Source organism: Branchiostoma lanceolatum, chromosome 8 (genome assembly GCF_035083965.1).
Source record: "Branchiostoma lanceolatum isolate klBraLanc5 chromosome 8, klBraLanc5.hap2, whole genome shotgun sequence".
Lineage (NCBI taxonomy): Eukaryota > Metazoa > Chordata > Leptocardii > Amphioxiformes > Branchiostomatidae > Branchiostoma > Branchiostoma lanceolatum.
In genome coordinates this window covers 7,356,855-7,384,362 of record NC_089729.1, presented here as the reverse complement: position 1 = coordinate 7,384,362, position 27,508 = coordinate 7,356,855, and the positions used below count along the sequence as shown (strand labels likewise).

The following is a 27,508-nucleotide window of genomic DNA, read 5'->3' as shown; positions in this document are numbered from 1 at the left end:
GCGTCTTTTCTAAAGATGTGGCGTGACTGTGTACGGTTGGCTTGAGGTTGTCCACTACTATTTACCTGCTGCTATGGTTAGTTAGTTAGCTGACTTAGTAGAACGTGCTTGTATACTCGGATGATTTTCTCCGCAGGTGTACAATGGCGCCGACACGTCCTCTGGTGCTGTGCGCAGCTTCTCTGGGCCGATGCCCGGCGATGACGATGCCCGTCAGTACAAAAGCACCTCCACACAACTCTTCCTCAGGTTCAACTCGGATTCGTCTAGCACCGATGCAGGTTTCGTCGTCGACTACGAACGTGAGTAGACAAGCAACGTTTGTACTCGCCATGATGGCTTTCTTACGAAGGACCACAACGACAACTTCAAGCTTCATATGGTTTGCGCAGGCTAGGGAATCATTTCCGCAGGCGACAACGACTGTACTTGTGGCCCTTCGTAGTTCATGACGATCATGAGGATTATGATGAACAAGCAGCAGCATCGTTTTCATGCTACAACGTTTCGGCCTGTAGTAATCCTCAGCATATCTTTCAATTCCATTTTCACTTCTACATTTCATCAAACTATTCTATATTTTCTGTGACAATGTGTAGACTATGACCTGAGTACGCGCGAGTGTGATGAACCCGGGACGCTAGCCTACGGCACACAGGTCGTGACGGGCATGCTGGAGGGTGACTTCATCTTTTACACCTGCGACCCAGGCTACGTGCTGCATGGCCCGCAGGCCATCATGTGTCTCCCCGGGGATAACAGGGTTTGGAGCGACTCTCCGCCAACCTGTGTCGGTGAGTGTGTGGAGGTTAGGCTATGCTGCCGCGCCGCGTGCCTGCGAAGGTGGTGTGTTACGCCTAATGGCGGTTGTACCGGCTATATAGATACAGATAGAGATTTGATTATGTGGATGACATCCCCGCGCATGAATTTTCGCCCGTTTCCACAAAAAGAATTTTCGCCCATAGTGTAAATCGTAAAAGTCAGCTGCAATAGGAAAAAATGCGGTATATTCGAAAAGAATATTGCGGAAAACGGATACCAATGTCGTAGAATGCGACGGTCAATTCAAAGAAGAAGTTTTGAAATATCAAAAACAATATACCATACATGTGTGTTTAGTCTTCTTCCTCATTCCTGACCAGGTAGATTTCATGATGAAGGCAACTTTTTTGCGAAGCTTTTTTTATTCGCACACTCACATTAATTTTGGGGTCCCCAGAGGATGTCATCCATATAATCAAATCAACATCGCATTATACCCAAGCATCATTAGAAAGAGGGTTGCTGGATGATGGCATTGGTTTGGTCTGAAACCTAATCATGGAAGATCTGAAACCTAATCATGGAAGCTAAGGCATCAGATTAGATCTCTATATGGCCTCCTTCGGTCAATGTTGACCATGGTAAACTCCTAATTCATATCAGCCGCTTACACCACATCGGCTATGGCTAAACAGTCCTGTAGAAGAATGGCAGTCTCTGCCTCATACAGTACCGTATCATTCAGCTGACTCAGGTCTTTTGCAAAGTTCTTTTCTCCGGATCCTCTTTTTTTTCTGCACTGCGCATCAGTCTAGGTCCTCCAGATTAGATAGCGGAGAGATTATTGGTCATATGATACTGTCTGTTTTGACATTTGTAGGGATAGTCAAGATGGCACGCGCGACGAGCCTTATCATATTTTACGACATGAAATCATTCACTTACCCTGCAGAAATGACATGTACAGAACGAATGTTTGTCTTGCCTTCATCCAGCGGAATGCGGTGGCGACTTTCACGACCCATCGGGTATACTCCTATCTCCGAACTACCCCAATCTCTACCCCACCAACCAGAACTGTTACTACACCGTCACTGTGTCCCCTGGTAACTACCTGGAACTGACGGTCAAGGCTTTCCAAACTGAGAGTACACATGACGCACTACAGGTAGGTGGCGAACACACTGTCTAGAATTTTACCTCCGTGTTGTTTTTGGTCTGTGTGTTTCTATGTCTTGGTGTGTGTCCGTATTCATTTTAATATTGTAGAGTTACAGTGTGTGAGGTGGAATATGGTGTTACCGGAGCCTCTCACAATGGGAAAGTTGGCTTGACCCGGGTCCGGATTTAGCCCCGTATGTTAACGGTTGAGATGTTGACTTGGGCTGACCGGTCCAAGGCACAGTCAGGAAATTACGTATTCAGAAAAACTCTCACTATTTCATCGTTTGTGAATGTAGAAGACAGCGATATACTAGTAATTGTCTGTTTCGTCCCTCGAAGATCAGGGACGGAGGAGACAGTAGCGCGGCGCTGATTGGCTCGTACAGCGGCACCAGCCTTTCAGTCGGTGACGCCATCAGGACCACCTCTTACGAGCTGTACATGTGGTTCAAGACAGACGCCTCCTCACAGCACACTGGGTTCAAACTGGAATATCAAGGTAGGCAGAGATCTCTCTAAGACGACTCATAACAGCTGAGCTGAACAAGCAAGGCTCAGTGCACGTGACAACTTCAAGTTTTGAAATCGTCTTCCAACGGCCGAGTTGAATATGGGTATTGGGAAGATTGGCCGGAGAGACGACGGAAGTGGGACATTTACCACCATAAAGGAAGAACATCAAGGAAATGTAGGATATGGTACGCGATACATTTGATTTGCACATTACTACATTCTCCCTAGCATTGGACATTACGTCGCTTCAGTGTGACGACCCTGGCACCCCCAGCTACTCCAGCAGGGTTGAGACAGGCTTGTCTGCAGGTGACACCATCACCTACACCTGTAACCCTGGTTACACCATGCACGGCAGCGCCACTGTCACCTGTCTCACCGGGGACAGAAGGGTCTGGGACTCAGCGCCGCCTACGTGCCACGGTGAGCAGCTCTTCGACCTCGGTCGCTTGTTACCTTCGCCAAGAAGGTTATGTTCTAAATACCGTTTGTCCCAATGTGTGTGTGTGTGTGTGTGTGTGTGTGTGTGTGTGTGTGTGTGTGTGTGTGTGTGTGTGTGTGTGTGTGTGTGCGTGCGCGCCTGTGTGTGTGTGTGTGTGTGTGTGTGTGCGCGCGCGCGCGTGTGTGTGTGCGTGTTTTGTGTGTGTGTTTCTTCGTGCATTTGTGGATAGCGTAACTCGAGAATCTATGGACAGATCCGCATGATATTGGTAGGTTGGTAGAGCTCGTGAAGACAAAGGCCAAGTTTGACGGGGCTTCCTAGCTGCTTTCTACGGTACTGCAATGAAACTTCCTGTTTTGATATCTCGTCTTCTGGACATGCTCACTCGTTAGGGTCTATATAGGACATTGCAGTACAATTGCGACAGCTTATTTCCTACCGTCTAAAACTTAATGAAAGAGGAAACTCTAGTTTGACCTTTTTTAACGCAGCGGAGTGTGGTGGCAACTGGCAGGATCCGTCCGGCACGATGCTGTCTCCGAACTACCCCAGTCTGTACCCCATAAACCAGAACTGTTACTACACCGTCACGGCAGCTCCGGGTAACTACCTGGAACTGACGGTCAAGGCCTTCCGAACTGAGAGCACCTACGACGTACTGCAGGTGGGTGACGTACGTGTATAGCTAGACTGAATAACAGTAGCCCTTCCACTGGTCAGGCCCCTAGAAGCTTGATGGCCGACACCCCCAATGCTAGAGTCACATTTCCAATCCGGGACCCGGCCGGGCAGTCCTTGGGAACGAAAATTATGATATAAAAGACAACCAAAACACAAAACGTACGCAAATTATCTAAGAGTATAGCTTGTGCAAATTTATTGACGTTCACTTTGATTTTTCGTTTCCGCAAACAGCCCAGCCGGGCCTCGGTTAGGAAATGTGACCCTAGCATAAGTCAGGAGAATTGGGGACATCCAAACCTGTTGATTTATGCATATGTGCTAAAACGGAATAACCAATGTCGGACTGAGTAGTGAGAACTGTCTGTTACCATAGTGTTGGAGGCCGTGATGATGGTCACTATAGACAGAATGATGTGGTGCCAAGCAGATCTATCGGTGGCAAGGCAGGTTTGCCAAAAGTGGTCTGTTGGATACTTGTTGGCCCTTTGGATATTGTCTTGCATTCGATAGATCTGCCTAGAGATTACAATCGTACTGGTTTTCCTAGAGATGAAGAATCCTGAGCTCGATTGGTAGTTCTGGGAATGGTTCTCTCGAGTTGGAGGTGTATGGAGGAGGCCCAATCAGCCTTTGACAGCGAGAGAATGCGTAACACAGGCTAGGTACCTAGGTGGCGTAGATAGCCTCTATGATATCTTATGAAAAATCGTCAGATGTCAGATTTACATATATGTTAATACTTTGCGTTTGGGAATGCATCTATAAGCAGCGACACCTGTGCTGCAGTGCAATGTGAACAAGTCAGAATTGCCCTGAGGAAGGTGACAGATAGTCACCGAAACGTCGGTTGAATTTATCACTTGGTTGTGTGCAAAGCCACTTTGTATTCAGTTATATTTATTCATAAAGACGACCTACTTGTGTCCTTTCTGATCAGATACGGGACGGAGGAGACAACAGTGCGACGGTGATTGGCTCGTACAGCGGTACCAGCCTAGCTGCCAATGACGTCATCAAAACCACCTCTTACCAGCTGTACATGTGGTTCAAGACCGACAGCAGTACTCAGCACAATGGGTTCAAGATCGAATATCAAGGTGGGAATCTGTAAATCAGTTTGGTAGAACATAGGATATTGAATGAAAGACCTTTATTGTTCAGTACAGGTCACAACAGAAAACGTCACAGTTAACAAATACACAAATATATACAATGACAAGCTAGCACTAGTCTAATAATTACGTGAATTTGGCTTCTTCTTAGGAATATTGGAGTTTTCTTTTTCACAACCAGTAATGTATCTCCCCTGCTTACGTTTCGATGTCTATCAGCTCTGAGAAAGGTGTCTGGTAAACATCGAAACGTAAGCAGGTGAGAGACATTACTGATTGTGAAGAAGAAAACTCCAATGAATTGCCCGGTGGAAGGTGGTAGGCGGTCACCGACAGAGGCCTTCAGAAAAACACTTGCAAGTTATAGACTTTAGATTTTATTTGCACCTACGTATCAGCTATTGTTCATTCAATGAGTGAATGTGAGGTGCGTAGATATGTCACATCAATCCACCAGAGTGAATAACAGCTCTCTCCAAGCAAATGTAAGGAAAAATGACATGACAGCTGTGAACAACTTGTACTGATGTTTGCATGGACGTCATCCTAACAAGGAAATCTATGACAATACGTTTTCACCATCCAGCTGTGGACATCAACCTTCGCCAGTGTGACGACCCCGGGACGCCGACCTACGCCTCCCGACCTGTTTCCGCCACTTTCGCCGCTGGAAACTCGATAACATACAGCTGTGACCCTGGTTACACCATGCACGGTACTCCCACCATCACCTGTCTCACCGGGGACAGCAGGGTGTGGTCAGCAGCGCCCCCTACATGCAGTGGTGAGCAGCTCGTGGGGTTCATAACACACATTTGAGGGTATTTGTGGTCTTAAGTAGCTGCCTAATGCCATCTGGAATTAAGTCACAAATAGGTTGAAAATGAATGAGCCTAGACTCTTTTTACAGGTCAGACGAAGTCAGACGAGTATGTAATCGTTTCAAATGTAATTTTGATATTCTTAAACAGATCTTTACTCATTTATTATGATTTCTCTTTGATGACATTTCATTCCTTCCAGCCGAATGCGGTGGCGACTGGAGCGACTTGACGGGCGCCATCTTGTCCCCAGACTTTCCCAACGTCTATCCGTTCTCCAACACTTGCTACTACACCATCACCGTCACATCTGGTTATATCATAGCCCTGACAGTGGACGTCTTCTCAACTGAGGCAAACTACGACTACCTTGAGGTAAGACGTCGGTTACGTGTACTACTTATCAGTAAAAAGTACTGTATGAACTAAGGAATCAAACTTTACGTCCAACACAAGAATGAATTGGGACTTACCCACATTTTCGGCTGACTACGTCAACCTTGTTCACGTAATGGACCCGTCTACTCCTGGAACGTGACGTCAGAGACACGTGACCGTAGTAGCGGGTCATACGTGCCAGATAACTTGTGTCGCCCCACGTCTCTGTTCAAGGTAGGTCTGTGGGCTCTAATGTTGACCGCTTTCTTTACTCCTCTTGCAAAGAAATTCATGCTAAGTTAAAAAAAGTACTGTATTTCACGCATACGGTGGCACTTGCATTATTGGCTTTGCACGTATATATCGCTGATACGAGATTGACAAAAATGCCACCGCCTCTTGGACGTCGGCAAAAATGAGGACGTGGCGGCGCAAACTTTTCTGTGATTGCTAGAATAGTCTATTTGGGGTTTTCTAACTGTACATGTCGTCTGTTGAGATGTTGCTATTTTTAGATTAGGGATGGAGGAGGCAGCAGTGCTACGATGATTGGTCGCTACAGCGGCAGTGGCCTTTCACCAAATGACGTCATTGAAAGCACATCCAATCAGCTGTGGCTTAAGTTCACCAGTGATAGCAGTGATAGCAGACAAGGATTTAGGATATACTATGATTGTGAGTCATCCTTCGAAACTTTGTTTTCTAGATAAACGTTAGAACAAAATGTTAGTATTACATTGTAAGGAAATGTTATAGATCAAGCTCTGGTGGATTGGATAAAGAATGTTCGCTTCCTAAGATAAAAGCTTCCTCATTTGATTAAACTAAGGTGAATCTCCACACCTTTTCTACCTATTTATCATGAATAGGTAGATTACGGAATGTCACATCACGTACGTCGTAATTGTTTTTCCAAGCAGCATCATACGTAGACACTAGGCCATGTGACGACCCGGGTACCCCCAGCTACTCCTCTCGTGTTGTGGAAGGTTTTGGAGCAGGCGACAAAATCACCTACACCTGTAACCCTGGTTACACCATGCACGGCAGCGCCACTATCACCTGTCTGACCGGGGACAGCAGGGTGTGGGACGCAGCGCCGCCTACATGCAGAGGTACAATATAAGACGGGACAATCTAGGGTTTTCATAGTATAGTATAGTATAGTATAGTATAGTATAGTATAGTATAGTATAGTATAGTATAGTGTAGTATGGAGCCATGATTGAACGCTTGAGCGTCTGTCAATGGGGTTTTCTGAAAAGTATATCTCAAAATCCTATTTGTGGCCTACCAGATGATAACTACCGAAGAAAACATTTTGTCGCTTTTTGATTAACAGCTGAGTGTGGGTCAGACTGGACAGCGCCAACAGGTGCCGTGTTGTCTCCGAACTACCCCAGTACGTACGGCTATAACCGCAACTGTATCTACACTATCAGTGTCCAGCCTGGACAGGGCATCAGACTGACCGTTAGGGACTTCGTCACGGAAAACGGGGATGACTACCTACAGGTGAGGAAAAAGTTGTTAAGATATCATCCAATTTTGCAAAATTTCTTCTTTATTTGAACATTACAAGACAATAGGAGTGAATATTTTCGACATGTTTTCCCTGTCAAAATTAAGTCGTCTGTTTCAAAGAATTCTTCGTTGAAAATTTGCAGATCCGTGACGGTATCGACGGAAGCGCGACGCTGATTGGCCAGTACAGTGGATCCCAACTACATACTGGTGACGTCATCGAGAGTACGTCATACCAGCTGCATTTCAGGTTCTGGGCTGATTCAACGTCTACGTACACAGGATTTCACATTGACTATCAAGGTATTACGCATAATCCACACAATGCGACTGTAGCTACTAGAGGGAATAGCCTGTGTTCGCTCCCGAGCACTGGATAGCCCCCTCCCCCTACGAAACCAGTGAGACGTGCCGTCCGCAAAGAGCGCGATTTAGTTAGGCTAAAAGGGAAATCCCCAGTCTGTTCTACGTAGAATGAGGTGGGCAACCTGTATGCTTGTAGTACACTTCTTCAACACACAGTTGATAATTTTAAGACCTCTCTATCCTTTTAACCTATCAGAGTCTGTCCTCTCTGCTGGTGTCCTTAAACATAATTACCGGGTGTGGCGACAAGTCCGAGTACCTCTTTATTCTCTTCACAGTCTTTGACATCACGTTGAGGTCCTGTGACGACCCGGGAACCCCCAGCTACTCCAGCAGGGTTCAGACAGGCTTGTCTGCAGGTGACACCATCACCTACACCTGTAACCCTGGTTACACCATGCACGGCAGTGCCACTATCACCTGTCTCACCGGCAACAGCAGGGTGTGGAGCGCAGCGCCGCCTACATGTACAGGTACGACTAAACATTCCTTTACATTTTTTCCTACATCTTAAACCCATCCATATTTCGTTCTTAGTTCAAGTGAAGTTTCTTTTGTAGACAGAAACGAAAAAACAATTTTACTATTTCTTGATGATCGAATGAGAGCAATGCCAGCTACCTGTTCACGATAATTGATGATTTCTCTTGGCAGCTGAGTGTGGGTCAGACTGGACAGCGCCAGCAGGAGCCGTGCTGTCTCCGAACTACCCCAGTACGTACGGCTATAACCGCAACTGTGTCTACACTATCAGTGTCCAGCCTGGGCAGGGGATCAGACTGACTGTCAGGGACTTCAGAACTGAAGTCAGCGATGATTACTTACAGGTACGCATATATTTCCCGAAAAGTGCGTGACGTATTTCTTATTTCAAAGCATAACAAAGCTCGCTTTCCAAGCTATAAGCTAAACGGTTACCTTAAGCTAAGACTTCTCGACACTTACCGGATCTTTGCAGATTCGTGACGGTGTGGATTCATCAGCGACGCTGATTGGTCAGTACAGCGGATCCCAACTGTCCACCGGTCAGGTTCTTGAGAGCACGTCCCACCAGCTGTGGTTCAAGTTCTGGGCTGATTCGTCGTCAGCTTACTCTGGGTTTCACATCGACTATGCAGGTAACTTCTCAAATATTGAAGAATGTTACTGCGCAGTTTACTTGCTACTTCAAACGTGTTTACTGCTAAATCATCTAACAAGGTAATTGTGAAGATGGTTGAAACAATTGTCTCTTTATTTCATATTTCAGCTTTTGATATGACGTTGAGGGATTGTGACGAGCCGGGTACCCCCAGCTACTCCTCTCGTGTTGTGGAAGGTTTCGGAGCAGGCGACTCCATCACCTACACCTGTAACCCTGGTTACACCATGCACGGCAGCGCCACTATCACCTGTCTCACCGGCAACAGCAGGGTGTGGGACGCAGCGCCGCCTACATGCAGAGGTACTACAGCGAGGTTGTCATTTCCGATAATACACGTTTCAAATAAGTATACCTAAAGTCTATCAATTATCCTATGGAGAAAGTGACTTGAGAACATTTGACGTCCTAGTTCTTAGCCAGACATTGAATATGTTTGTATTCGACAGAATGATAACATTTACTCTCTGCACTATTTGCCGGTAGCTGAGTGTGGATCAGACTGGACAGCGCCAGCAGGAGCCGTGCTGTCTCCGAACTACCCCAGTACGTACGGCTATAACCGCAACTGTATCTACACTATCAGTGTCCAGCCTGGGCAGGGGATCAGACTGACTGTCAGGGACTTCAGAACTGAAGTCAGCGATGATTACTTACAGGTACGCAAATGTTTCCCGTAAACTGATTGACTCATTTCCTATTTCAAAGCATAACAAAGCTTGTTTTCCCAGCTACAAGCTCAAGGTATTCTTCTACTTCTCGACACTTACGGGACCTTTGCAGATTCGTGACGGCATGGATTCATCAGCGACGCTGATTGGTCAGTACAGCGGATCCCAACTGTCCACCGGTCAGGTTCTTGAGAGCACCTCCAACCGGCTGTGGTTCAAGTTCTGGGCTGATTCGTCATCAGCGTACTCAGGGTTTCACATCGATTATGCAGGTAACTACTCAAAAATGTCATTGTGGAGTTTACTTGAAACGTGTTTACTGCTAAATCATCTAACTTGGTCACGGAAGATGGTTGAAACAATTGTCTCTTTATTTCATATTACAGCTTTTGATATTACATTAAGGGATTGTGACGACCCGGGTACCCCCAGCTACTCCTCTCGTGTTGTGGAAGGTTTCGGAGCAGGCGACAAAATCACCTACACCTGTAACCCTGGTTACACCATGCACGGCAGCGCCACTATCACCTGTCTGACCGGGGACAGCAGGGTCTGGGACGCAGCGCCGCCTACATGCAGAGGTACTACAGCGAGGTTGTCATTTCCGATAATACACGATCCAAATAAGTATACCTAAAGTTTATCAATTATCCTATGGAGAAAGTGACTTGAGAACAGTTGACGTCCTAGTTCTTAGCCAGACATTGAATATGTTAGTATTTGACAGAATGATAACATTTACTCTTTGCACTATTTGCCGGTAGCTGAGTGTGGGTCAGACTGGACAGCGCCAACAGGTGCCGTGCTGTCTCCGAACTACCCCAGTACGTACGGCTATAACCGCAACTGTATCTACACTATCAGTGTCCAGCCTGGGCAGGGGATCAGACTGACTGTCAGGGACTTCAGAACTGAAGTCAGCGATGATTACTTACAGGTACGCAAATGTTTCCCGTAAACTGATTGACTCATTTCCTACTTCAAAGCATAACAAAGCTTGTTTTCCAAGCTACAAGCTCAAGGTATTCTTCTACTTCTCGACACTAACCGGACCTTTGCAGATTCGTGACGGTATGGATTCATCAGCGACGCTGATTGGTCAGTACAGCGGATCCCAACTATCCACCGGTCAGGTTCTTGAGAGCACCTCCCACCAGCTGTGGTTCAAGTTCTGGGCTGATTCGTCATCAGCGTACTCAGGGTTTCACATCGACTATGCAGGTAACTTCTCAAAAATATCATTGTGGAGTTTACTTGAAACGTGTTTACTGCTAAATCATCTAACTTGGTCACGGAAGATGGTTGAAACAGTTGTCTCTTAATTTCATATTTCAGCTTTTGATATCACGTTAAGGGGTTGTGACGACCCGGGTACCCCCAGCTACTCCTCTCGTGTTGTGGAAGGTTTCGGAGCAGGCGACAAAATCACCTACACCTGTAACCCTGGTTACACCATGCACGGCAGCGCCACTATCACCTGTCTCACCGGGGACAGCAGGGTCTGGGACGCAGCGCCGCCTACATGCAGAGGTACTGCTGTTAAAGTCAGACCACGCATGGTCTTGGTAACGATGCTATATTATAGATATTCCCATGACAATGGCAAATTGTATTCCAATGACAATGACAAATACTATAGATATTTCAATCAGGCAACTGTGAGTCTTTTTTTAATGATACTGATGATACAAATTTCACTTTTGATAGAGTGTCAATAAATTCTACAACTAAAGAAATTGTGTTTTGTATTCAAAGCTGAATGTGGGGCGGATTGGACGGGACCAAGAGGTGCTGTTCTGTCACCAAACTACCCCAGCTCCTACGGCTACAACCAGAACTGTTACTACACCGTCACCGTGAGCCCAGGGGAGTACATACAGCTCACGGTCAGGTCATTCAGGACGGAGGATTCAGACGACTATTTGGAGGTTGGTCTCACCACATTCATAGTTTCATTATCATCATCAGTCGACGTACTTACGCACCGTCGGGGTTATACCAACATACCCGTTCGTTGGCTGATACAAGAAGGAGATGCGCCAGCTCCAGGTCTCCCGTCCGGGTGAATGATGTACTAAGTATATCACCGTATGGCTGATACGAGATGGAGGTTCACCAGGCCTCCATCCAGGTGATTTGTAGTGAATCACCAACTCCAGACAGAAGGATTTGGACTTATACATTAGCATAAAGTCTTCAAAAGACATAATTTGAAACGGCTGTATGTATGCATCAGTGCGGATCTATTCCTTTTGCTTTGATTCTTTTTACTTTATTTTTGCATAATATTTACATGTTTTTGCCCTGTTAGATCCGGAATGGCGCAGACTCGAGCGGAACGCTGCTGAGTCGCTACAGCGGATCAGACCTGTCTGCAGGGGACGTCCTCAAGAGCACGTCTTACCAGCTGTACTTCAAGTTCCACTCAGACTCGTCCTCCAACTATCAAGGGTTCCACATAGATTACCAAGGTACCAAATACTGAATACACGGACGATATTTTGGGCCAAATTCCTCTAATTCCAGTCCTGCCGCATCAAAATCACGCAGCCTATGGATGTGTTATTGTGTACCAATGGTTCGTCGTTTGATAAGAGCAAACATATATAGGTTTTATCATTTTGACAACATGTGAAACAAAACTATACCAGCCGTGAACATCATTCGCAGTTCTGGGATTATGACAGCGCTGAGACGGAATTCGACCGGTTTCGACTTTATTTAGTCATTTTAAAGAATGACAGAGATCGGACCACTTCTCCTTTTCTACTTTTTCTGTGTATACCAGCCGTGAACAGTTTCATCAGGCTGGCAAGTCACTTTAAACGTCGGCTAGGTAAAACACACTTGGTTGCGTAGAAAGAACTTTGTTGTCCAAAACTATAGCAGATTCTCAACTCTTAGTCATGCTGTGTATTCACAGTCGACATTCCATAATTTTTTCAGCTGTTGACATTGGGCTTCGCCAGTGTGAAGACCCCGGGACGCCGACGTACGCCTCCCGACCGGTTGTCGCCACCTTCTCCGCCGGACAGGCCATCACCTACGCCTGTAACCCCGGCTACACTATGCACGGTGCTCCCACCATCACCTGCCTCACCGGAGACGACCGGGTCTGGAGCGATGCTCCACCTACGTGCGTGGGTAAGTCAGAATAGTCGAGACTTTTTCAAGTTGCCATTGTGGCACAGTTATGTATTCCGAACCAAGGGCAGGGTTGGGGACGGGACTGCAGGAGTACTGTTAGGTGACGGATATTCAGCACCAAGGACAGGGTAGGGTTGGGGACGGGGCTGCAGCAGTACTGTTAAGTGACAGGTATTCAGCACCAAGGACAGGGCAGGGTTGGGGACGGCCATTGTGGCACAGTTATGCACTCTTATTATACACTCTTAGCTTAGCAGACTGCCCAAATCTTGACTAACAGTTTTATCACTCAACTACTAGGTGTCCTATAGGCGAAACAGTTTGATATCTACATTAACAACAACAAAGCAAATTTGTCTTAAAATCGCAACGGTTATACGGTAAACGTCACGTTGGAAAAATACACAACAAGTCCTAGCTGTCCAGTTTTCTGTGATGCTAAAATCCCTCTATGTGCCTACTTCCTAGCCGTTACAGACACTACAGACTAGTTGACTTGAAGTTGAGCTCAACTTTAAGGAAGTTTATTGTAAAGAACGCCAATGAGCTGATTCTTGGAAAGCCATCCAACCAGTCGCCTGAGGGTGAGCGTGCTGCCACTGCTGATGGAAACGAACGCCACGTAACTTTACATTTTTCACCGCTGCACAAACTTCAGCCCCTCGTTACTTACTGCCCCCTTCTTTCAACACCCATTGAAACCGCGCAACTTCCGTTTCTCTTAAATCAAGGCCCCCTTTGACATTGTTTCAAAGAGAGACTAGTAACCGAAGCATACTGTATCTTTAATCATCCAGCTACATTTGCCTCTCTTGAGCACTACTCCCTACCCGCCGTATTAACTATTTTATTTTAGGGATTCTGATGCAAGTACTAACGACCCAGAGGATTCGTAAGATCGCTGGCTTTGGGTTTCAACAATTAGAACTTAAAGGTATATTCCTCGTGGTATTTATGCCATGAGGGAGGAGAATGTGGGTTTTGATCGAAAGCCACGATGATAAAGCCAGCTGCCTATACCGCCGTGCCCATTAGCTGTGGAGATAAGGAAGTAAGGGTAATTGATTAACGTTTGATCCTCTTTACGGCTTAGAGACAAGCCAGAAACCCTTCATCGTTTATCAGCCCTGCATACACATGGGGATATGGTAAAACCCAAAGCCACGACCACCAAACGTATTAATACTAATATTTTTATATTCAAGGCCACTGCAGACAAATCGCTTCCTTTTTGCTCACCGGGAATAGCTTCAATTATTACCTTTAGTGAAAAGAGTATAACGACGTCTTCTGGATTTGCTATGATATTTAATTTATTTTTGCTGTGTAATTTTGGAAGGTCTTCATATTTGTGCTGGGGATAACAAAGCTAACGGGCTCAGTAAAGTATGAGGTTCAACGTATTCATTCCAAAGTTTAATTGGATATGAATATAGCAAAGAATATTGGAACGAGTGCCGCATTGGCTTCGAATTCGTCCTTTATGGTATAAAATTATAGTTTATGAAATTGCCTATTTATAGAATTTTGTATGCCATAAAACTGAAGCAGCGCGAGCTAGGCATTAAACCTGTCCTTCACGGCTCCAGCTTTTCCGGTACATGTACACAATAAATGAAAATTGATCTAAATGTAACGTTTAGAGTCAAGGCCGCTCTGGGACGCTAAACGGTCCACCTGCTGTTCTAAGCCATCGAAGATTGATGTTTTTCATCTTCAAGTAAAAGCGGTGAAAGCCTATAAAAGCATCATAAAATACATAATAAAATCTTACGCTTTTTGAAAAGCAAACGTCTCTGCCGTGCTGTTTTAGTTTGCAGCATATGTAGACATTGGCATTGTGGAGGCAGTTGAAGCGCGCAGGTGTAGGTGACTAACATGAACCGCGTTAATGTCAGAGATCATATTATAATTATGCTGCTCATTTACTTGTTGATCCATAAACTTTGATAGTCATGCATATTCAGGTATGACAACGGCAGACTGTCGTGACATTTTGTCTTCAGTGATACATGTGGTAAACCCAGGGAACCGGGAAACAGCGATGATTTCGAAAGCTCGATATTGCTTAATGAGATATATATGCGCATGAACATCATTCATTACATATTATGAAATACATAATCCTCTTGTGGCCATGAATGCTCATAGCAATTGTTGGATGATTGATATGCTACTCCATATTGAAACATATGAAGGAAAAAAAAATTGATTCATTACACTCAACCTCTTCTATCAAGTGAATACCACCATAGGATAACTGCACATTGCCCGATAGCTAGACAATGATAAGGAAGTTAGATTGAGTTACAAGCACAAGACGTATTTCGTATGATTGATCCTGTCTGGTTAGTGACTCCATGTCAGAACGAGCTAGTGTAGGGTTCACATGGTTCAGTCGTTGTGCATTGTACCCGTGGGAAATCCTCGGTTTTGAGACTGTACACTAGACACAGCGTCTGTCTGCCATATTATAGAATTACGATCAATGGGCGAATATCTTCCCGCAAGCGGAGGCTTTATCCAGATACATTTATTGTCCTTTCCTGGAGCAATTGAAATTCACTGCTCCTGTACACGTACCACGTCTGTAGAATGTGTAACATTACATTCATCTCCATTTGAAATCCCTTAAGTCTAGCCCTGGATGTATTCCTGGGCTGCTGGATGTTTTCTGACAACCTGCAGTACCATGTTTTAGACATAATGCTGCATGCAAATCTGAGTGCTTCTTAATCATTACATGGGCTTAAAGATCCAGAGACGTATCCAACAATTAATACATCTCACGTTAGTTATCTAGAGCGATGTAAGTGGGAAAAAACTCTGTGCAAGATAACGTTGTTCATGATAATGAAAAATAGGTAAATACTGTGCCGGTGGATAATCCAGGTGTGTCCAAACGCACAGTAAGTTCCTGATCTCAAATATGACAAAACAGTCATCTCGAGAAGAAATTGCATGTCTACCTGTCTTGTCTGTTAACATTTCTTTCATTGTATACCTCAGAACACTTTTTAAGGGGACGTTGTATTTAAGAAAACAATGGTGTGGATCATCAAAGATGGGGATTATATTTCGTTGATAATGAACATTTACCTTAGAAGGGACGTGAGAGCACGTCGTCAGAACGTAATGCATATACGGTAATTAACCTGCTATTTAAACCTATTATAGCTGCCGAGTCTCTTTCGTTCTCTATGGTCAACGTTGCATCGGAGTAACAGCCGTTGCATGAGATATGTCTTTGGACACAACTAAATGAACCTATACACGAGATATTAACCTTAAATACGCGAACACGACCTTAAACGCTTACGTTCTGCCGACTGTTGCTAAAACATTGGCTGAGTTGAGTAATCTAACTCTAATATTCCAGCGGGGAGGAGTCTTATATGCCGCACTACTAGTATCCGGACGGTTGTCTAACGTATGTTATTTTGGCATATGTTTTTGCAGCTGAATGTGGTGGTGACTACCGCTATGCCTCCAGCGGGGCAGTACTGTCACCAAACTATCCCGGCTCGTACGGAAACAACAAGGACTGCTACTACACCATCACGCAGGACTCGGGCTCAGGCATCAGACTCACCGTCAGAGACTTCTACCTGCAAAGCAGTGGAGACTATCTGGATGTGAGGGTTTTCGCTAGATTGTGTGAAATCTATAGTTTGAATTGAGCATACATTCAAAGCGATTCATCATTTGTGTCTAACCTTTTTATTTACACCATAACCTTCAAGGGGTCTCTCCTTAGAATTTTAACTGAAGTGAACTGTCTTGAAGCGAGAAGGTTATATGCTATAGGTTATAACCTCCTTGCTTGAAGTAATGAAATACCACATTCTTTCTATTTCGGACAAAACGTATATAGGACATTTGGCCTTTTCAAAATCTACGGGCCAATCTAAACTATAGACTACTGCTCTAAATGTCGATATATTTTGTCCTGGACACATCTGTATTCGACAGTCGTCCCCTATACATGTATAACGATATTACTCAGCTCTATTGCTTTTGATAGGTTCAGGGAGAGCCAGTATGGATGCAATAGCAACAGCGCGAAAGACATGTAATCTAGAAGGTGCATTAACTTTATAGATAAAACTAAAGGGCAGCGCCGTAAATGGCCGTAAGGATATCAAAGTTTAAGATGTCTATGCACGCCTAGACTTGAGATGAGAGAAGCAGGTTACCATGAATAATAATATGTGTGGCTCCTAAATATTTAAAGGAATCTTAAAGCCACATTTGTGGTTACGTTATTACTCAACCTACAATCTCTAGATACGCGACGGGCCTGACGTCAGCGCTGCTCTGATTGGACGTTACGATGGCTCCGACTTGTCTGCTGGTGACGTCATAGAAAGCACAGGTTACACTCTGTGGTTGAGGTTCCACTCGGACTCGATCTACTCCTACACTGGCTTCCACATCGACTTCGCAAGTAAGACTACTTCAATTTAAAGGTTAACGTTTGGTAAGGAGGATCTATATGGACGTCCCCGTAGCTCAACTGGTAGTAGCCTCACAGTTAAGCTCCTGGTTCTAATCAGTTGGTGACTTCTTCGAACGGTACAAATCCTGCGACAGGACATCTCGGTTGGGGCTGCATCCGTCTTTCGGAAGGGACGTAAAATTTGGGTCTCGTGTTCGGGGAAGTGCCTCGAGTAGGGGAAATACTGTACTAGCAACCCCTCCCTTAAAGATATAACCTGCTGCAGAAGAAGCAAAGAAACGTGTTTACCTACGTGACTCTACACACTACAAGGTGAACCACAACGTAACAACAGCATCAACATCAACAACAACAGGGGGACTCTGAAATAAATAGATGAAATAAAATGGTGATGTCTGAAAAGCAATATACTGCAGGGTGGGTTATGATAGAATGGAAAGCGGGGCCGTGTGGCGCAACGGCAGCGAGTTCCGAGTTCCGCGAGAACCAAGTGGTCCCGGGTTCGAATCCTACCGTGTCACCGATCTTGTGAACTCTACACGACTTTTCCAACATGCCAGAATGGTTATCATCAAGACCGTGGGCATAAAAGGCAAGAAAGAAGAACAAAGTGACCTGGGGACAAAAAAAACACTTCCGATATCTAGAATATCTAAAATCAAGAAGCTTTGGTGGTTATTAATTGTTTGAGACACAAAAATTGTCGAAGAAGTTTGTTATTCAGCAAATTATCTTCAGAATTGTCAATAAAAACAACTGGCAATCCGTGGAGCGTGTTTTCTTTACTGCCTGCAGGATGCAAGGTACATGTAGGTGACATTGAACACAGACAATTACCCACGGCAAACTATCGTCTACATCGTGGTCTTCCATCATCGATATCCCAGCTGTCAGATCACTGCATCAGCAGTTAGAGGCAGTTTGTTTTCTCGTTTTGAATGCAAAGTATGTTCGTGGAGAAAATGACATGAATGTTAACATGTACAGCAGCATTAAACCATTGCATCATTAATGAAGAAAGGAACGTGTGGATGAGTTCTAGATCTTAACTGTTGTCTCTCGTGTAGCACATTTAGTTCATAAGGTCATGTGCTTTTATCGCCTTACAGGATATGATCTGACGTACAGGGAGTGTGACGACCCGGGCACCCCCAGCTACTCCTCTCGTGTTGTGGAAGGTTTCGGACCAGGCGACAAAATCACCTACACCTGTAACCCTGGTTACACCATGCACGGCAGCGCCACTATCACCTGTCTCACAGGGGCGAACAGGGTCTGGAGCAGCGCCCCTCCGTCGTGCGATGGTAGGTCCCATCATCACCCCTCATCCATTCCGCGCCAATTGTACATCACTTTTATCTCAGTTTATGATTGCTACACATTTTACGGTCGCTTCTGCCACACGCAAAGTGCTCGTAACACACAACTTTGATATCATCTGGACTGACCTTAACCATTAAGAGGTCCTTTTGTTTGGAGTATATGGCTCGCTGGAGTGCTGGTCAGGTCATAGTAAAACCCTGCATTACTGCGTTATTACAGCAGAGCTGATAGAAGCCACCGATACCGCTTCCTTTTAAGGTGATTAAAGCCTCTGGCGCAGAGGAAACTAGAGATAAGACCAAAAAACGCTGACTCTTGTAACATTTGCCCTTTCACGACTATCCTTCTCATTGGAGATCGTTAACTCGTCTCAGGGGAAGAAGCCACAACTTCTACAGTTGCTGATGTTGGAAAGTTCATAATGTAAATTTCTAATCGTTTCCGTCGTCTAATACGTTCATCAGTAAGAAACGTTCATAACATTGTTGCCAAGTATAACCAACGGAATCTACGTTGACGAGCAAAGGGATCAAAATTTGACACCAACTGCCAATCATTTTCATATCATTTGCTTATCTTATGGCCTCTCCTGCATGTATTCTTTACTCTATTTCTCTTTGTTTTATATTGTACATATGCGAAGAAACAATAAACAATAAAACAATAAACAATCTACACTTAACGTAGCCCGACCAACCTGTAAAGATATAACGTATGCTGTATTACCCACGAATCAGATCCGACTAAGGGTAATAGTTATATGAGTAATATGCTGCCCACTTCCTTTATTCTTGTGACTTCATACGGTGATAGCATAGGCTGTGAGTTACCATGTTTATGAAGGTGAAATTCGCGGTTTGGGTCTGATTATTCCTAGCTCCATGACAAACACTCGAAAAATGTAGCCTCACTTTTTATTGTAAGTTTTTTATGAATAAGATACATTGTGACTCATGATTTACGTTTTAAGACAAAATCATCTATCACAGGTGAACATTATTTCTGTGGATCATGTTATGATATTGATGTAGGGCTGAACCCAAGTGATACGGTCTTTGAAGGATTGTTGAAGCGGAGTAATGCAACAAGACTTACCGTATGCCATGATATATCTTACTTATTCCACCTCGTTTTACCAACGGGATATACACATCGTCACGGGAAAATGGGCACCATCAATATTCACACAACGTGACGGTGTACAAATTTCTACCTTTAAAAGCCTCATTTGAAGTACAAATGTTATCTCCTGACGTTTTCATCAGATGTATAGCAACTAAAACATCACTCACGCTTTCCTGGTCTTACGTGCTGAATTCTAAAGATATCAGAAAGTAGCGTTTGAACCATTTTATCAACACGCTAAAGACAAAACACACTGAAGCTGCACACATACATGTAATAAGGGTATCGTACTTAGCTCGTGCAGTAAATTGTATTTCATTGGATTGATATTCATGAAGAGTTAAAGCTCCGATTCCGTCCTGATATTTTCCATAAACTCGTCTTCATCCAATTCAACCGTTACTCCATCAACGCAGTCATCAGGGCAAGTTTCCTCCTCCGGTACGTCTACGGCTAACTCCGGACCAGGATCATTAATTATTCCATTAATACACGATTCTTTGTTGTCGTCTTCCCTTGAGGTTGCTTCCGAATCACCCTTGGCGTTGGCTTGACTTTCATCTCGGATACTCGGTTGCCTACTTGGGCGTCTGTCGACACTGAAGGTCGCCAGGGTTAGTACAGCCCTTTCCCTCGGCGACAGTGCTGCATTCGCAATGTCGAAGAGGTCGAGTTCCTCCTCTATGCGGCGCGGTAATATCCTCCTTAGCATTCTGTTCCTGCATACGTAGTGACAGTAGGAATACGCCACATACACCAGCGCTATAGCCATTAGAGTCAGAAGAATGATTTCGATGACCACCCGGATGGAATGATACGGCCTAGGACAGCAGTAATTGTTTGGCTCGAACCCACAGCAGTACTTAAACAGACTTGAATGGGCTCGTGTAGGACATTGGAACCTCACACGGGTCAAGTTCCCTCCCCCTACGGTCCCCACACAAGTGTCACCGCGAACGCCGCCGGTTAGATGTAGGAGGAGAATGAAGGGCACGGGTGAGGAGCGCGGCAGGACCGCTGACAGGGAGCCGCAGGCCGCCAGCAGCGCGGCGGGGAGCGCGGGCATGTGCCTACCCCGTGATGTCCATGGTGAACTTGTCATGTCAGAAGAACATCAATCACGTCAAGTCAGATCAATATTCCACAGAAGCCGAGGAGACGGTCGTAACTTGAAATGCAGTACATGCAGATGTTGCAACCTTGTTCCCGAGCACCTCTCCCTACAGCGGAAGTCCTAAGCCATCGGGATGCTACATGCAATGCAAATGAGAAACAAATCCGCCGCGAGGTCAAGAAATCAGGCGTATGCAGCCATTGTCACGACGTATGCATGAGAAAAATCAGTAAAGCTTTTGTTTTAACGCTTCATCCACTTGTTCCCGAAACACGAGACTGTCAATACTAGTGCTGAGGTTTTCAGCTCAAGGAGCCGATGTAATTACACGCAGTAAAATCCTTGGGGTGCTCCTCCGAGACGTTTAACAGACTTCGGCTACATGAAAGCCCGTGCCGGAGAGAGTTCATTACGTCCAGAGCAGCGAGGCAGAGCTGACACGATATTCTGGCTAACGTAAATCTCGATCGCGTGATACAGGCGGATTTGTGAAGATGTTATATTGCGTAGACGCACGTAGCCACACAGATTGATGTGATAACTAGTAAGGCGTATTTTCTGTGTCCCATTACCTTCGCCGCGCCGTTTCCTTGATAGGTATCCTTAACTACTAGCAGCCGAGTTACGTCCTGTCGTCTCCGGTGTAACGTAAGCATGATCCATGATGACAGACGAGCTCTGCTCCGTGGAAAACTCCTCAGCGTGAAGGACTTCAGAAGATTCGTCGGGATGTGGCCCTTTCTCCTTCAGCAGTATCGTCTACTGAGAGAAATGAACGCCGCCTGAAATCCAATGAGCAGAGATTTGCTATGGCCCTCTATTTCATTCGAATCCATTATCCTGAAGAACGGAATTTTCTAATAGTATCTCTCTACACTCGCTGTACATACAATTGTACATACACACAAAACCTCTGCTTATTTATGATTCTACTAAAGTACCATGACAGGCCCTAACAAGATAAACCGCACCAACAGAAAGGCGAGTACAGCGTCCCCTGCTTCTCTGGAGATTCCCGCTGATTCGAACAATCTACCGCCATTTGATTTCATCTGCAGTTCACTAGTGACTTCACTGCGTATCTAATGGGTTTTCAGCGCCAAGCATCAGCTGATGAAATATCAGACATGGAGTCTGCCTACTCTTACAACCGTCGGTGGGCGTTAAATTTTCCAGACTATCAATATTATATGCTATTCATTGTTTATCATCAATGAGAGCAATGTCAGTCAGTCTCCACATGTCTTAATATCTTACACATTGGTTTTTAAGTTTCGCATGCTGGGAACTTAAGTCCTGCCTGATTGAATTGTTCCTTATTTGTATGTTGTATTTCGGGACAAACTCTGCTACAAGGCCAAGGGTGGGATTTTGTACTTATCTCCCTAAAAGCCAAACAGGAATTAATGTGTGTCCGACTAGTTTTGTACGTTTGCGTTTGTGCTACGCACAGTGTTGCAATTTACTTAACAAACTACTAACACTGCGATTACTACAAAAAGTCAAAATTAAAATTCTTACCACAAGTAAGCATCGTTGATCTACCTGGCTCTGGTACAGGACATCATCGCCAAGATACATGCCGAAAGTTTACCAGTGAAACAAACGGTCGTCCTTTTGCCACTTCCTACATCAGGTTAAATTGCAGTTGTGTCACTAACTCAGTTGCGCGTAGCCTCTTGTACATCACATCACCGCTAATCAGAGTGGCTCCAAAACCGCCTCTTTTTTTCTCAGCTATAAATTACAAGGCACGTTAAACCGCAATACTCTGACAATACTCATAAGCCTGCCTTGTTGCAGTTAAGCCGCTGGACAATCAGAAGAGTTACGATGTGCTGACCTGCCTGCTGCCGCCGCATCTGTTGGAAAATTGTCCTGTGCAAGCCTTGCCCACGGTTGGTTCGTGTTTCCCATTAGTGACCGTAAGAACTTATTCCTCCGTTACAGATCTGGGTTTCACCCTGGGGGGATTTGCATAGACGTTAAACCAGACTCCGTAGTTATCTGTGACTGCGTTTACTTCCAACTCGACGATATTGTGGATACGAAGGCGTTGCTACGGTGATATCTCGCGATTTACTGTGGCCAGCGTCTGAGTGTTTCTATTTTTGCTGGCAGCTACTGTCAATGCGCCGCGCATAATGAATCCGGTCGTTCTCACATCACGTTCTTGGCAACCTCTACTCCGTGTGTTATTGACGAACTGATGCTGTTTTGATTTAGTTTCTTCTGTGATTGATTTCTATTCCTGATGGTCAAATGTTGTGGCATGCTGACATTTCCCTGCATTGAGACGCCAGTGTGGATTTCTATGACTTTATTCATTCTCCCATAATACGTATTTTGTATAGTATCCTTTATCTGAGTCCATACATTTGCGAGTTTCGAAATGAAAGTGTCAATGAATATTTAACGCGCCATGTCTATGTGACACAGCAGGAATTGGAGACGAAATAACCTCCCAAGAGGTGGAAGCCGGGGAATCGAACTCCGCACATTTTCACGTATTTCACCAGCCATATATGATTTAGACACATTGCTAGATGTTAGATTGCTAGATAACGTTATGTTGGAGATTTAATTAGCTATCTGAGTTACGCATTCCGTGCAAAGTTTGCCGTAGGAAGATGGATTCATAACCTTACGTACCTGTCATGATAGTCCTTGGAATTCATTGAGTTATTCCACGAAAGCACGTACTAATGAGTTTGCTGGATTATATCTTATAGCAAGACTGGAAGTGGTTGGCGATAAGCCAAAACAAATTCAGTTTCTTCTTTATACAAAAAACGCAGCATTGGAGAGAGGCAAATTGAATTATCCTGTCAGTCAATAGTACCTGCTACAATTATATCTTTTGTTAATCCGGTGATCACATTTGCAATAACTCTTCAGCATCTAAACTTAATTATGGCATGAAAACGTGAAATGTGGTGCTCATTTAGAAGAACAAAAAGGTTTGTTGCTTTGAAATCTAGAAGCAGACATGCCAGTGGTAAGGCAGGATCACGAGGTAATCCTCACTGAAGTAACTAGGCTAGTGAGGAATGGTTTTTCTTTGAATTGAGTGATAAATCCTAAAGAACTCATGATGAATGGGCAGGAGTCCAGCTAATTAATTCACATGGCTGCCTCTTGCAATGGCAATACATACAGCCTTCGGACATGATTTAGTTGTAACTGCTACTTGTACTGTCTCATGGGGCCCTAGGGTAAGCCATGTGGAGTATTACAGAACACGGAATCCTTCTGATAGTCTGGAGTTGGTCCATATGACTGTATACAGTAAGGCGCTTGTCAGATCAACCTTAGCAAGCAATTACTGCCGAGAGAAGCAAAGTAGCAGTAGGCTGATTAAACGTAGGTTGCAAGTGAACTTCAATTGAGAGCCAATCGGGATGATTGAGATATAGAAGCATTTCAAGTGTGGCAGCAATTCCAAGAGTGTGTAGCTAGCTATCGGTATACTTTCCCCGACACCTTGAAACTGAATCTACATAGTTTGATAGATCTGTGTGGGTGGAAATGTTTGGATCCTGCGACCGAGTGATTTGACAGAGCGCTCAACGAGTTTCATAAATAAAAAACGAATATTTTAAGCTTTATATGTTTTGATGTCTTTGCTGTCATACTTTTTCATTTTGCATGATATTCCAATTATGAAGTCAAGGGTTACACAAATTCAATTTCGGTCACAGCGAGGTCGCAGCGCGATCTCCATCCCGTGGAATGGGGGCCTTACGTAATGCTTCGGTCCTATTTCCAATCCGGGGCCCGGCCGGGTTGTTTGCGAAACCGAAAAATAGTAAACGCATATCAAGAGAATGCACAATACATGGTTGGGAGTACTTTTTACATTTTGTGTCTTTTGTTGTCTTTTATATTATATTTTTCGTTCCCACAAGCTGTCCGGCTGGGCCCCGGATTAGAAATGGGACCGAAGCATAACCAGGAGAACGAGGTCCGCAGAGGGTAGTTCATTCCGCGTTGATAACCGTCATAATGGGAATATGGAGTCTACACATCAAGCAAACTGAATAGACTACATAATGTCATCTTTAGGGGACAGAAATGAGGAATTCGTTGTTCATAGCAAGAGGCGAAGTCTAACGGCGGATGCCTTTGGGCTTGGTGATCTCATAAATAGTTTATCTAGTAGTATAATGATTGATATTCGAGTTGCATTCAGAGGTTACGGTCCTTTACTCCATGTTTGCCTCGGATTAGATTTAACTGATCAATATAAAATCACAATGGTATGCCGCCGGATATTGCTGAACTGATATGACAATTAGCAGACAAGTGAAACCTTGTAATGTGTACCATTTTCTCATTTATAGTGCTCTAAAAGCGACGTCCAAGATTAGAGTCGGCCATCTGATAAGATGTATTCAGGCATTCATATCGGTCACTCTTGGTCTCTCGTTTGTCGAGTTATTGATTTGACAGTACGCAATTATATGAACATGACATCCCTTCTTACGTTAACGGTTGATCGCATTATACGGCGACGCGACAACCATGAAGGTCACACCGCACGATATATAGGCCTGTCTGAGGACATAAACGCCTCCAGCGAGGTATGAAATTACTTTGATGTTCTTCACACATAGTTCACAGGGAAACTGGGCTGGAGCACTATTGGGTGATGCATCAAACCTGCGTCTTTTGGGATCTTTTGGGGACAAACCCTACGACATGTCAAAGCTTTAGAAAACAAACGTTGAATTTGCAGTTGAGTTTAGGTTTGGGGTTAGGTAGCTGCAAATGTTGCCTGCTGTTCTATCATTTAGGATATCATTGTATGCCCACTTCTACTCGTGATTGTGGCATCCCGTGGCGTAGTGGTTAGAACATTGGACTGTCAAACAAGGAGACTTGGGTTCAATCCCGGCTTTCCCCCAGACATATCTGGACATGCGTCCCGATGTTGTGCCCTTGGGAAAGGCACTTTACACGACTTTCCTCACTCCACCCAGGTGTAGAAATGGGTACCTGACTTCGGTTGGGGAGGTAAAAGGCGGTGGAAGGAGAGGGATGGGCTCCGCCTTCCAATACCGTGCCCTAGACACAGTGGGTAAAAACCCACTGCTCCAACGGCCCCAAAAGGCTATGGTACCTTTACCTTACTCGTGATTACCGTCTGTCTTTTGCCAGAGAAGTTATTGTTTGCGAGATAACAGCATTTCGCCTCATTACAGCTGAGTGTGGCAGTGACTGGACGTCCTCCACTGGTGCCGTGTTGTCCCCGAACTACCCGAGCTCCTACCCGTCCAACCAGAACTGCTACTACACCATCACTGTCAGCCCGGGATCCTTCATCCAGCTCACTGTCAGGGCCTTCTACATGGGTTCCAGCAGTGGAGACTATCTAGAGGTTTGGTGTTCCCTTAACTCTGAATAAGAATCTTAGATAACCTTTGAAAAATGGAAACGTTCTAAAACAAAATTGTAGTTTCATAAGTCTCTTCGACCAATGCGTTCGGTGCATCCGCGCCCCCTACCGATTCCTGGGGTACCCTTCAGTCGTTGGTGATGTACCCGAGCTATTAGCATAGTATAAAGCTGGCTCATGTCACTTGATAATGGTCAAGTTTGATATGATGCATGAACGCTGTATTGATAATCGCAATGTAATCAGTCCGCCGTTGTAGAGCTCAAGCTATTTATCCCATTTTTTATTCCAAAAAACACTAGTAAGAGATTTTTAGATCTAGATGTCTCTTACTAGTGAATTAGTGGGATAAGGGGGTGCTATTCTATTAATTTACTAGGAAGAGATTTTATATACATGTATCTCCTACTAGTAAATTAATGGGATAAGGGGTGCTCTTCCATTAATTTACTAGTAAGAGAATTTCAAATGTATCTTATGGTAAATTGATGGGATAGAACTTTACAAATAGAAGTTATCCCAACTTTTCAAGCTATCCCGTTTTCTAACAGAAATTAGTTTAAGAACTAAATAAATGTAATAAATAAGTCTCGTTGTAGGCCTTCGATTTTAACCAAACGAAGTTCACCAACAAACTCTCTCCCTGGCAGATTCGTGACGGAGGATCTTCGACTGCATCATTGATCAGCCGCTACACTTCGTCTCAGCTGTCTGCGGGTGACGTCATCAAAAGCACCTCCTACCAGCTATGGTTCAAATTTTATTCAGATTCCAGGTATTCCTCCACAGGATTCCTCATTGACTACACTGGTGAGTATGTCGTCCGAATCTCTGGTGTTGTTGTAAGGAATGCTGATGATCTAAGGTTAAGATATCAAATATAAGTGTTAAATATGGCGATGGAATCCTTGATCTTTGAACTATGCACGTAAAGTATGATGCAGTATGATAGCCTATCACGTCCAATAGAAATTATTGGCAGAATGACCGTTGATGATTTCCTGTAGCCTGTCATATTACAAGAAAACGTGGCCGTCCAAACTTCTTTTAGAGATGGACATCAGTCTGCGGTCCTGTGACGACCCGGGCACCCCCAGCTACTCCACCCGAGCCGTGACAGGTTTCTCCGCCGGACAGTCCATCACCTTCACCTGTAACCCTGGTTACACCATGCACGGCGGCTCCACCATCACCTGTCTCACCGGCAACAGCAGGGTCTGGTCTGACGCCAACCCCACTTGTACAGGTAATTGATTAAGATCTAGATTTCTGCCCAATTGATTAACATTAGAGCTCCCTACAATACTGCCGGATCATACTTATTACGTAGCTACGCTTATCAACACTTAATGCTACACTTA

At 44.7% G+C, this 27,508-nt stretch overlaps 1 protein-coding gene and 1 long non-coding RNA gene across 12 annotated transcripts in view; one reads left to right on the top strand and one right to left on the bottom strand.

The window, feature by feature from the left end:
• Positions 1-27,508, top strand: part of LOC136440197 (CUB and sushi domain-containing protein 1-like) — a 38,266-nt gene that overhangs the window by 3,227 nt on the left and 7,531 nt on the right. For 4 of the 11 annotated variants that reach the window (XM_066436085.1, XM_066436084.1, XM_066436078.1 and 1 more), the window contains exons 5-36: positions 137-302; positions 600-794; positions 1,761-1,933; positions 2,269-2,428; positions 2,671-2,865; positions 3,376-3,548; positions 4,506-4,665; positions 5,267-5,464; positions 5,704-5,876; positions 6,395-6,554; positions 6,800-6,994; positions 7,222-7,394; positions 7,547-7,706; positions 8,048-8,242; positions 8,424-8,596; positions 8,728-8,887; positions 9,019-9,213; positions 9,397-9,569; positions 9,694-9,853; positions 9,968-10,162; positions 10,346-10,518; positions 10,643-10,802; positions 10,917-11,111; positions 11,337-11,509; positions 11,893-12,052; positions 12,528-12,725; positions 16,188-16,363; positions 17,016-17,175; positions 18,297-18,491; positions 25,954-26,129; positions 26,798-26,957; positions 27,199-27,393. In XM_066436085.1, coding sequence (XP_066292182.1) covers positions 137-302; positions 600-794; positions 1,761-1,933; positions 2,269-2,428; positions 2,671-2,865; positions 3,376-3,548; positions 4,506-4,665; positions 5,267-5,464; positions 5,704-5,876; positions 6,395-6,554; positions 6,800-6,994; positions 7,222-7,394; positions 7,547-7,706; positions 8,048-8,242; positions 8,424-8,596; positions 8,728-8,887; positions 9,019-9,213; positions 9,397-9,569; positions 9,694-9,853; positions 9,968-10,162; positions 10,346-10,518; positions 10,643-10,802; positions 10,917-11,111; positions 11,337-11,509; positions 11,893-12,052; positions 12,528-12,725; positions 16,188-16,363; positions 17,016-17,175; positions 18,297-18,491; positions 25,954-26,129; positions 26,798-26,957; positions 27,199-27,393 — 5,653 coding nt within the window. The remainder of the gene's footprint in view (positions 1-136; positions 303-599; positions 795-1,760; positions 1,934-2,268; positions 2,429-2,670; positions 2,866-3,375; positions 3,549-4,505; positions 4,666-5,266; positions 5,465-5,703; positions 5,877-6,394; positions 6,555-6,799; positions 6,995-7,221; positions 7,395-7,546; positions 7,707-8,047; positions 8,243-8,423; positions 8,597-8,727; positions 8,888-9,018; positions 9,214-9,396; positions 9,570-9,693; positions 9,854-9,967; positions 10,163-10,345; positions 10,519-10,642; positions 10,803-10,916; positions 11,112-11,336; positions 11,510-11,892; positions 12,053-12,527; positions 12,726-16,187; positions 16,364-17,015; positions 17,176-18,296; positions 18,492-25,953; positions 26,130-26,797; positions 26,958-27,198; positions 27,394-27,508) is intronic. The other 7 variants (XM_066436089.1, XM_066436088.1, XM_066436083.1 and 4 more) reach the window with 5 other exon arrangements.
• On the bottom strand, positions 19,407-22,997 carry LOC136440982 (uncharacterized). The gene is made up of 2 exons (XR_010756739.1): positions 22,271-22,997; positions 19,407-21,531 (listed from the first exon to the last, which is right to left on the bottom strand). It is a non-coding gene; the product is annotated as an uncharacterized lncRNA (long non-coding RNA).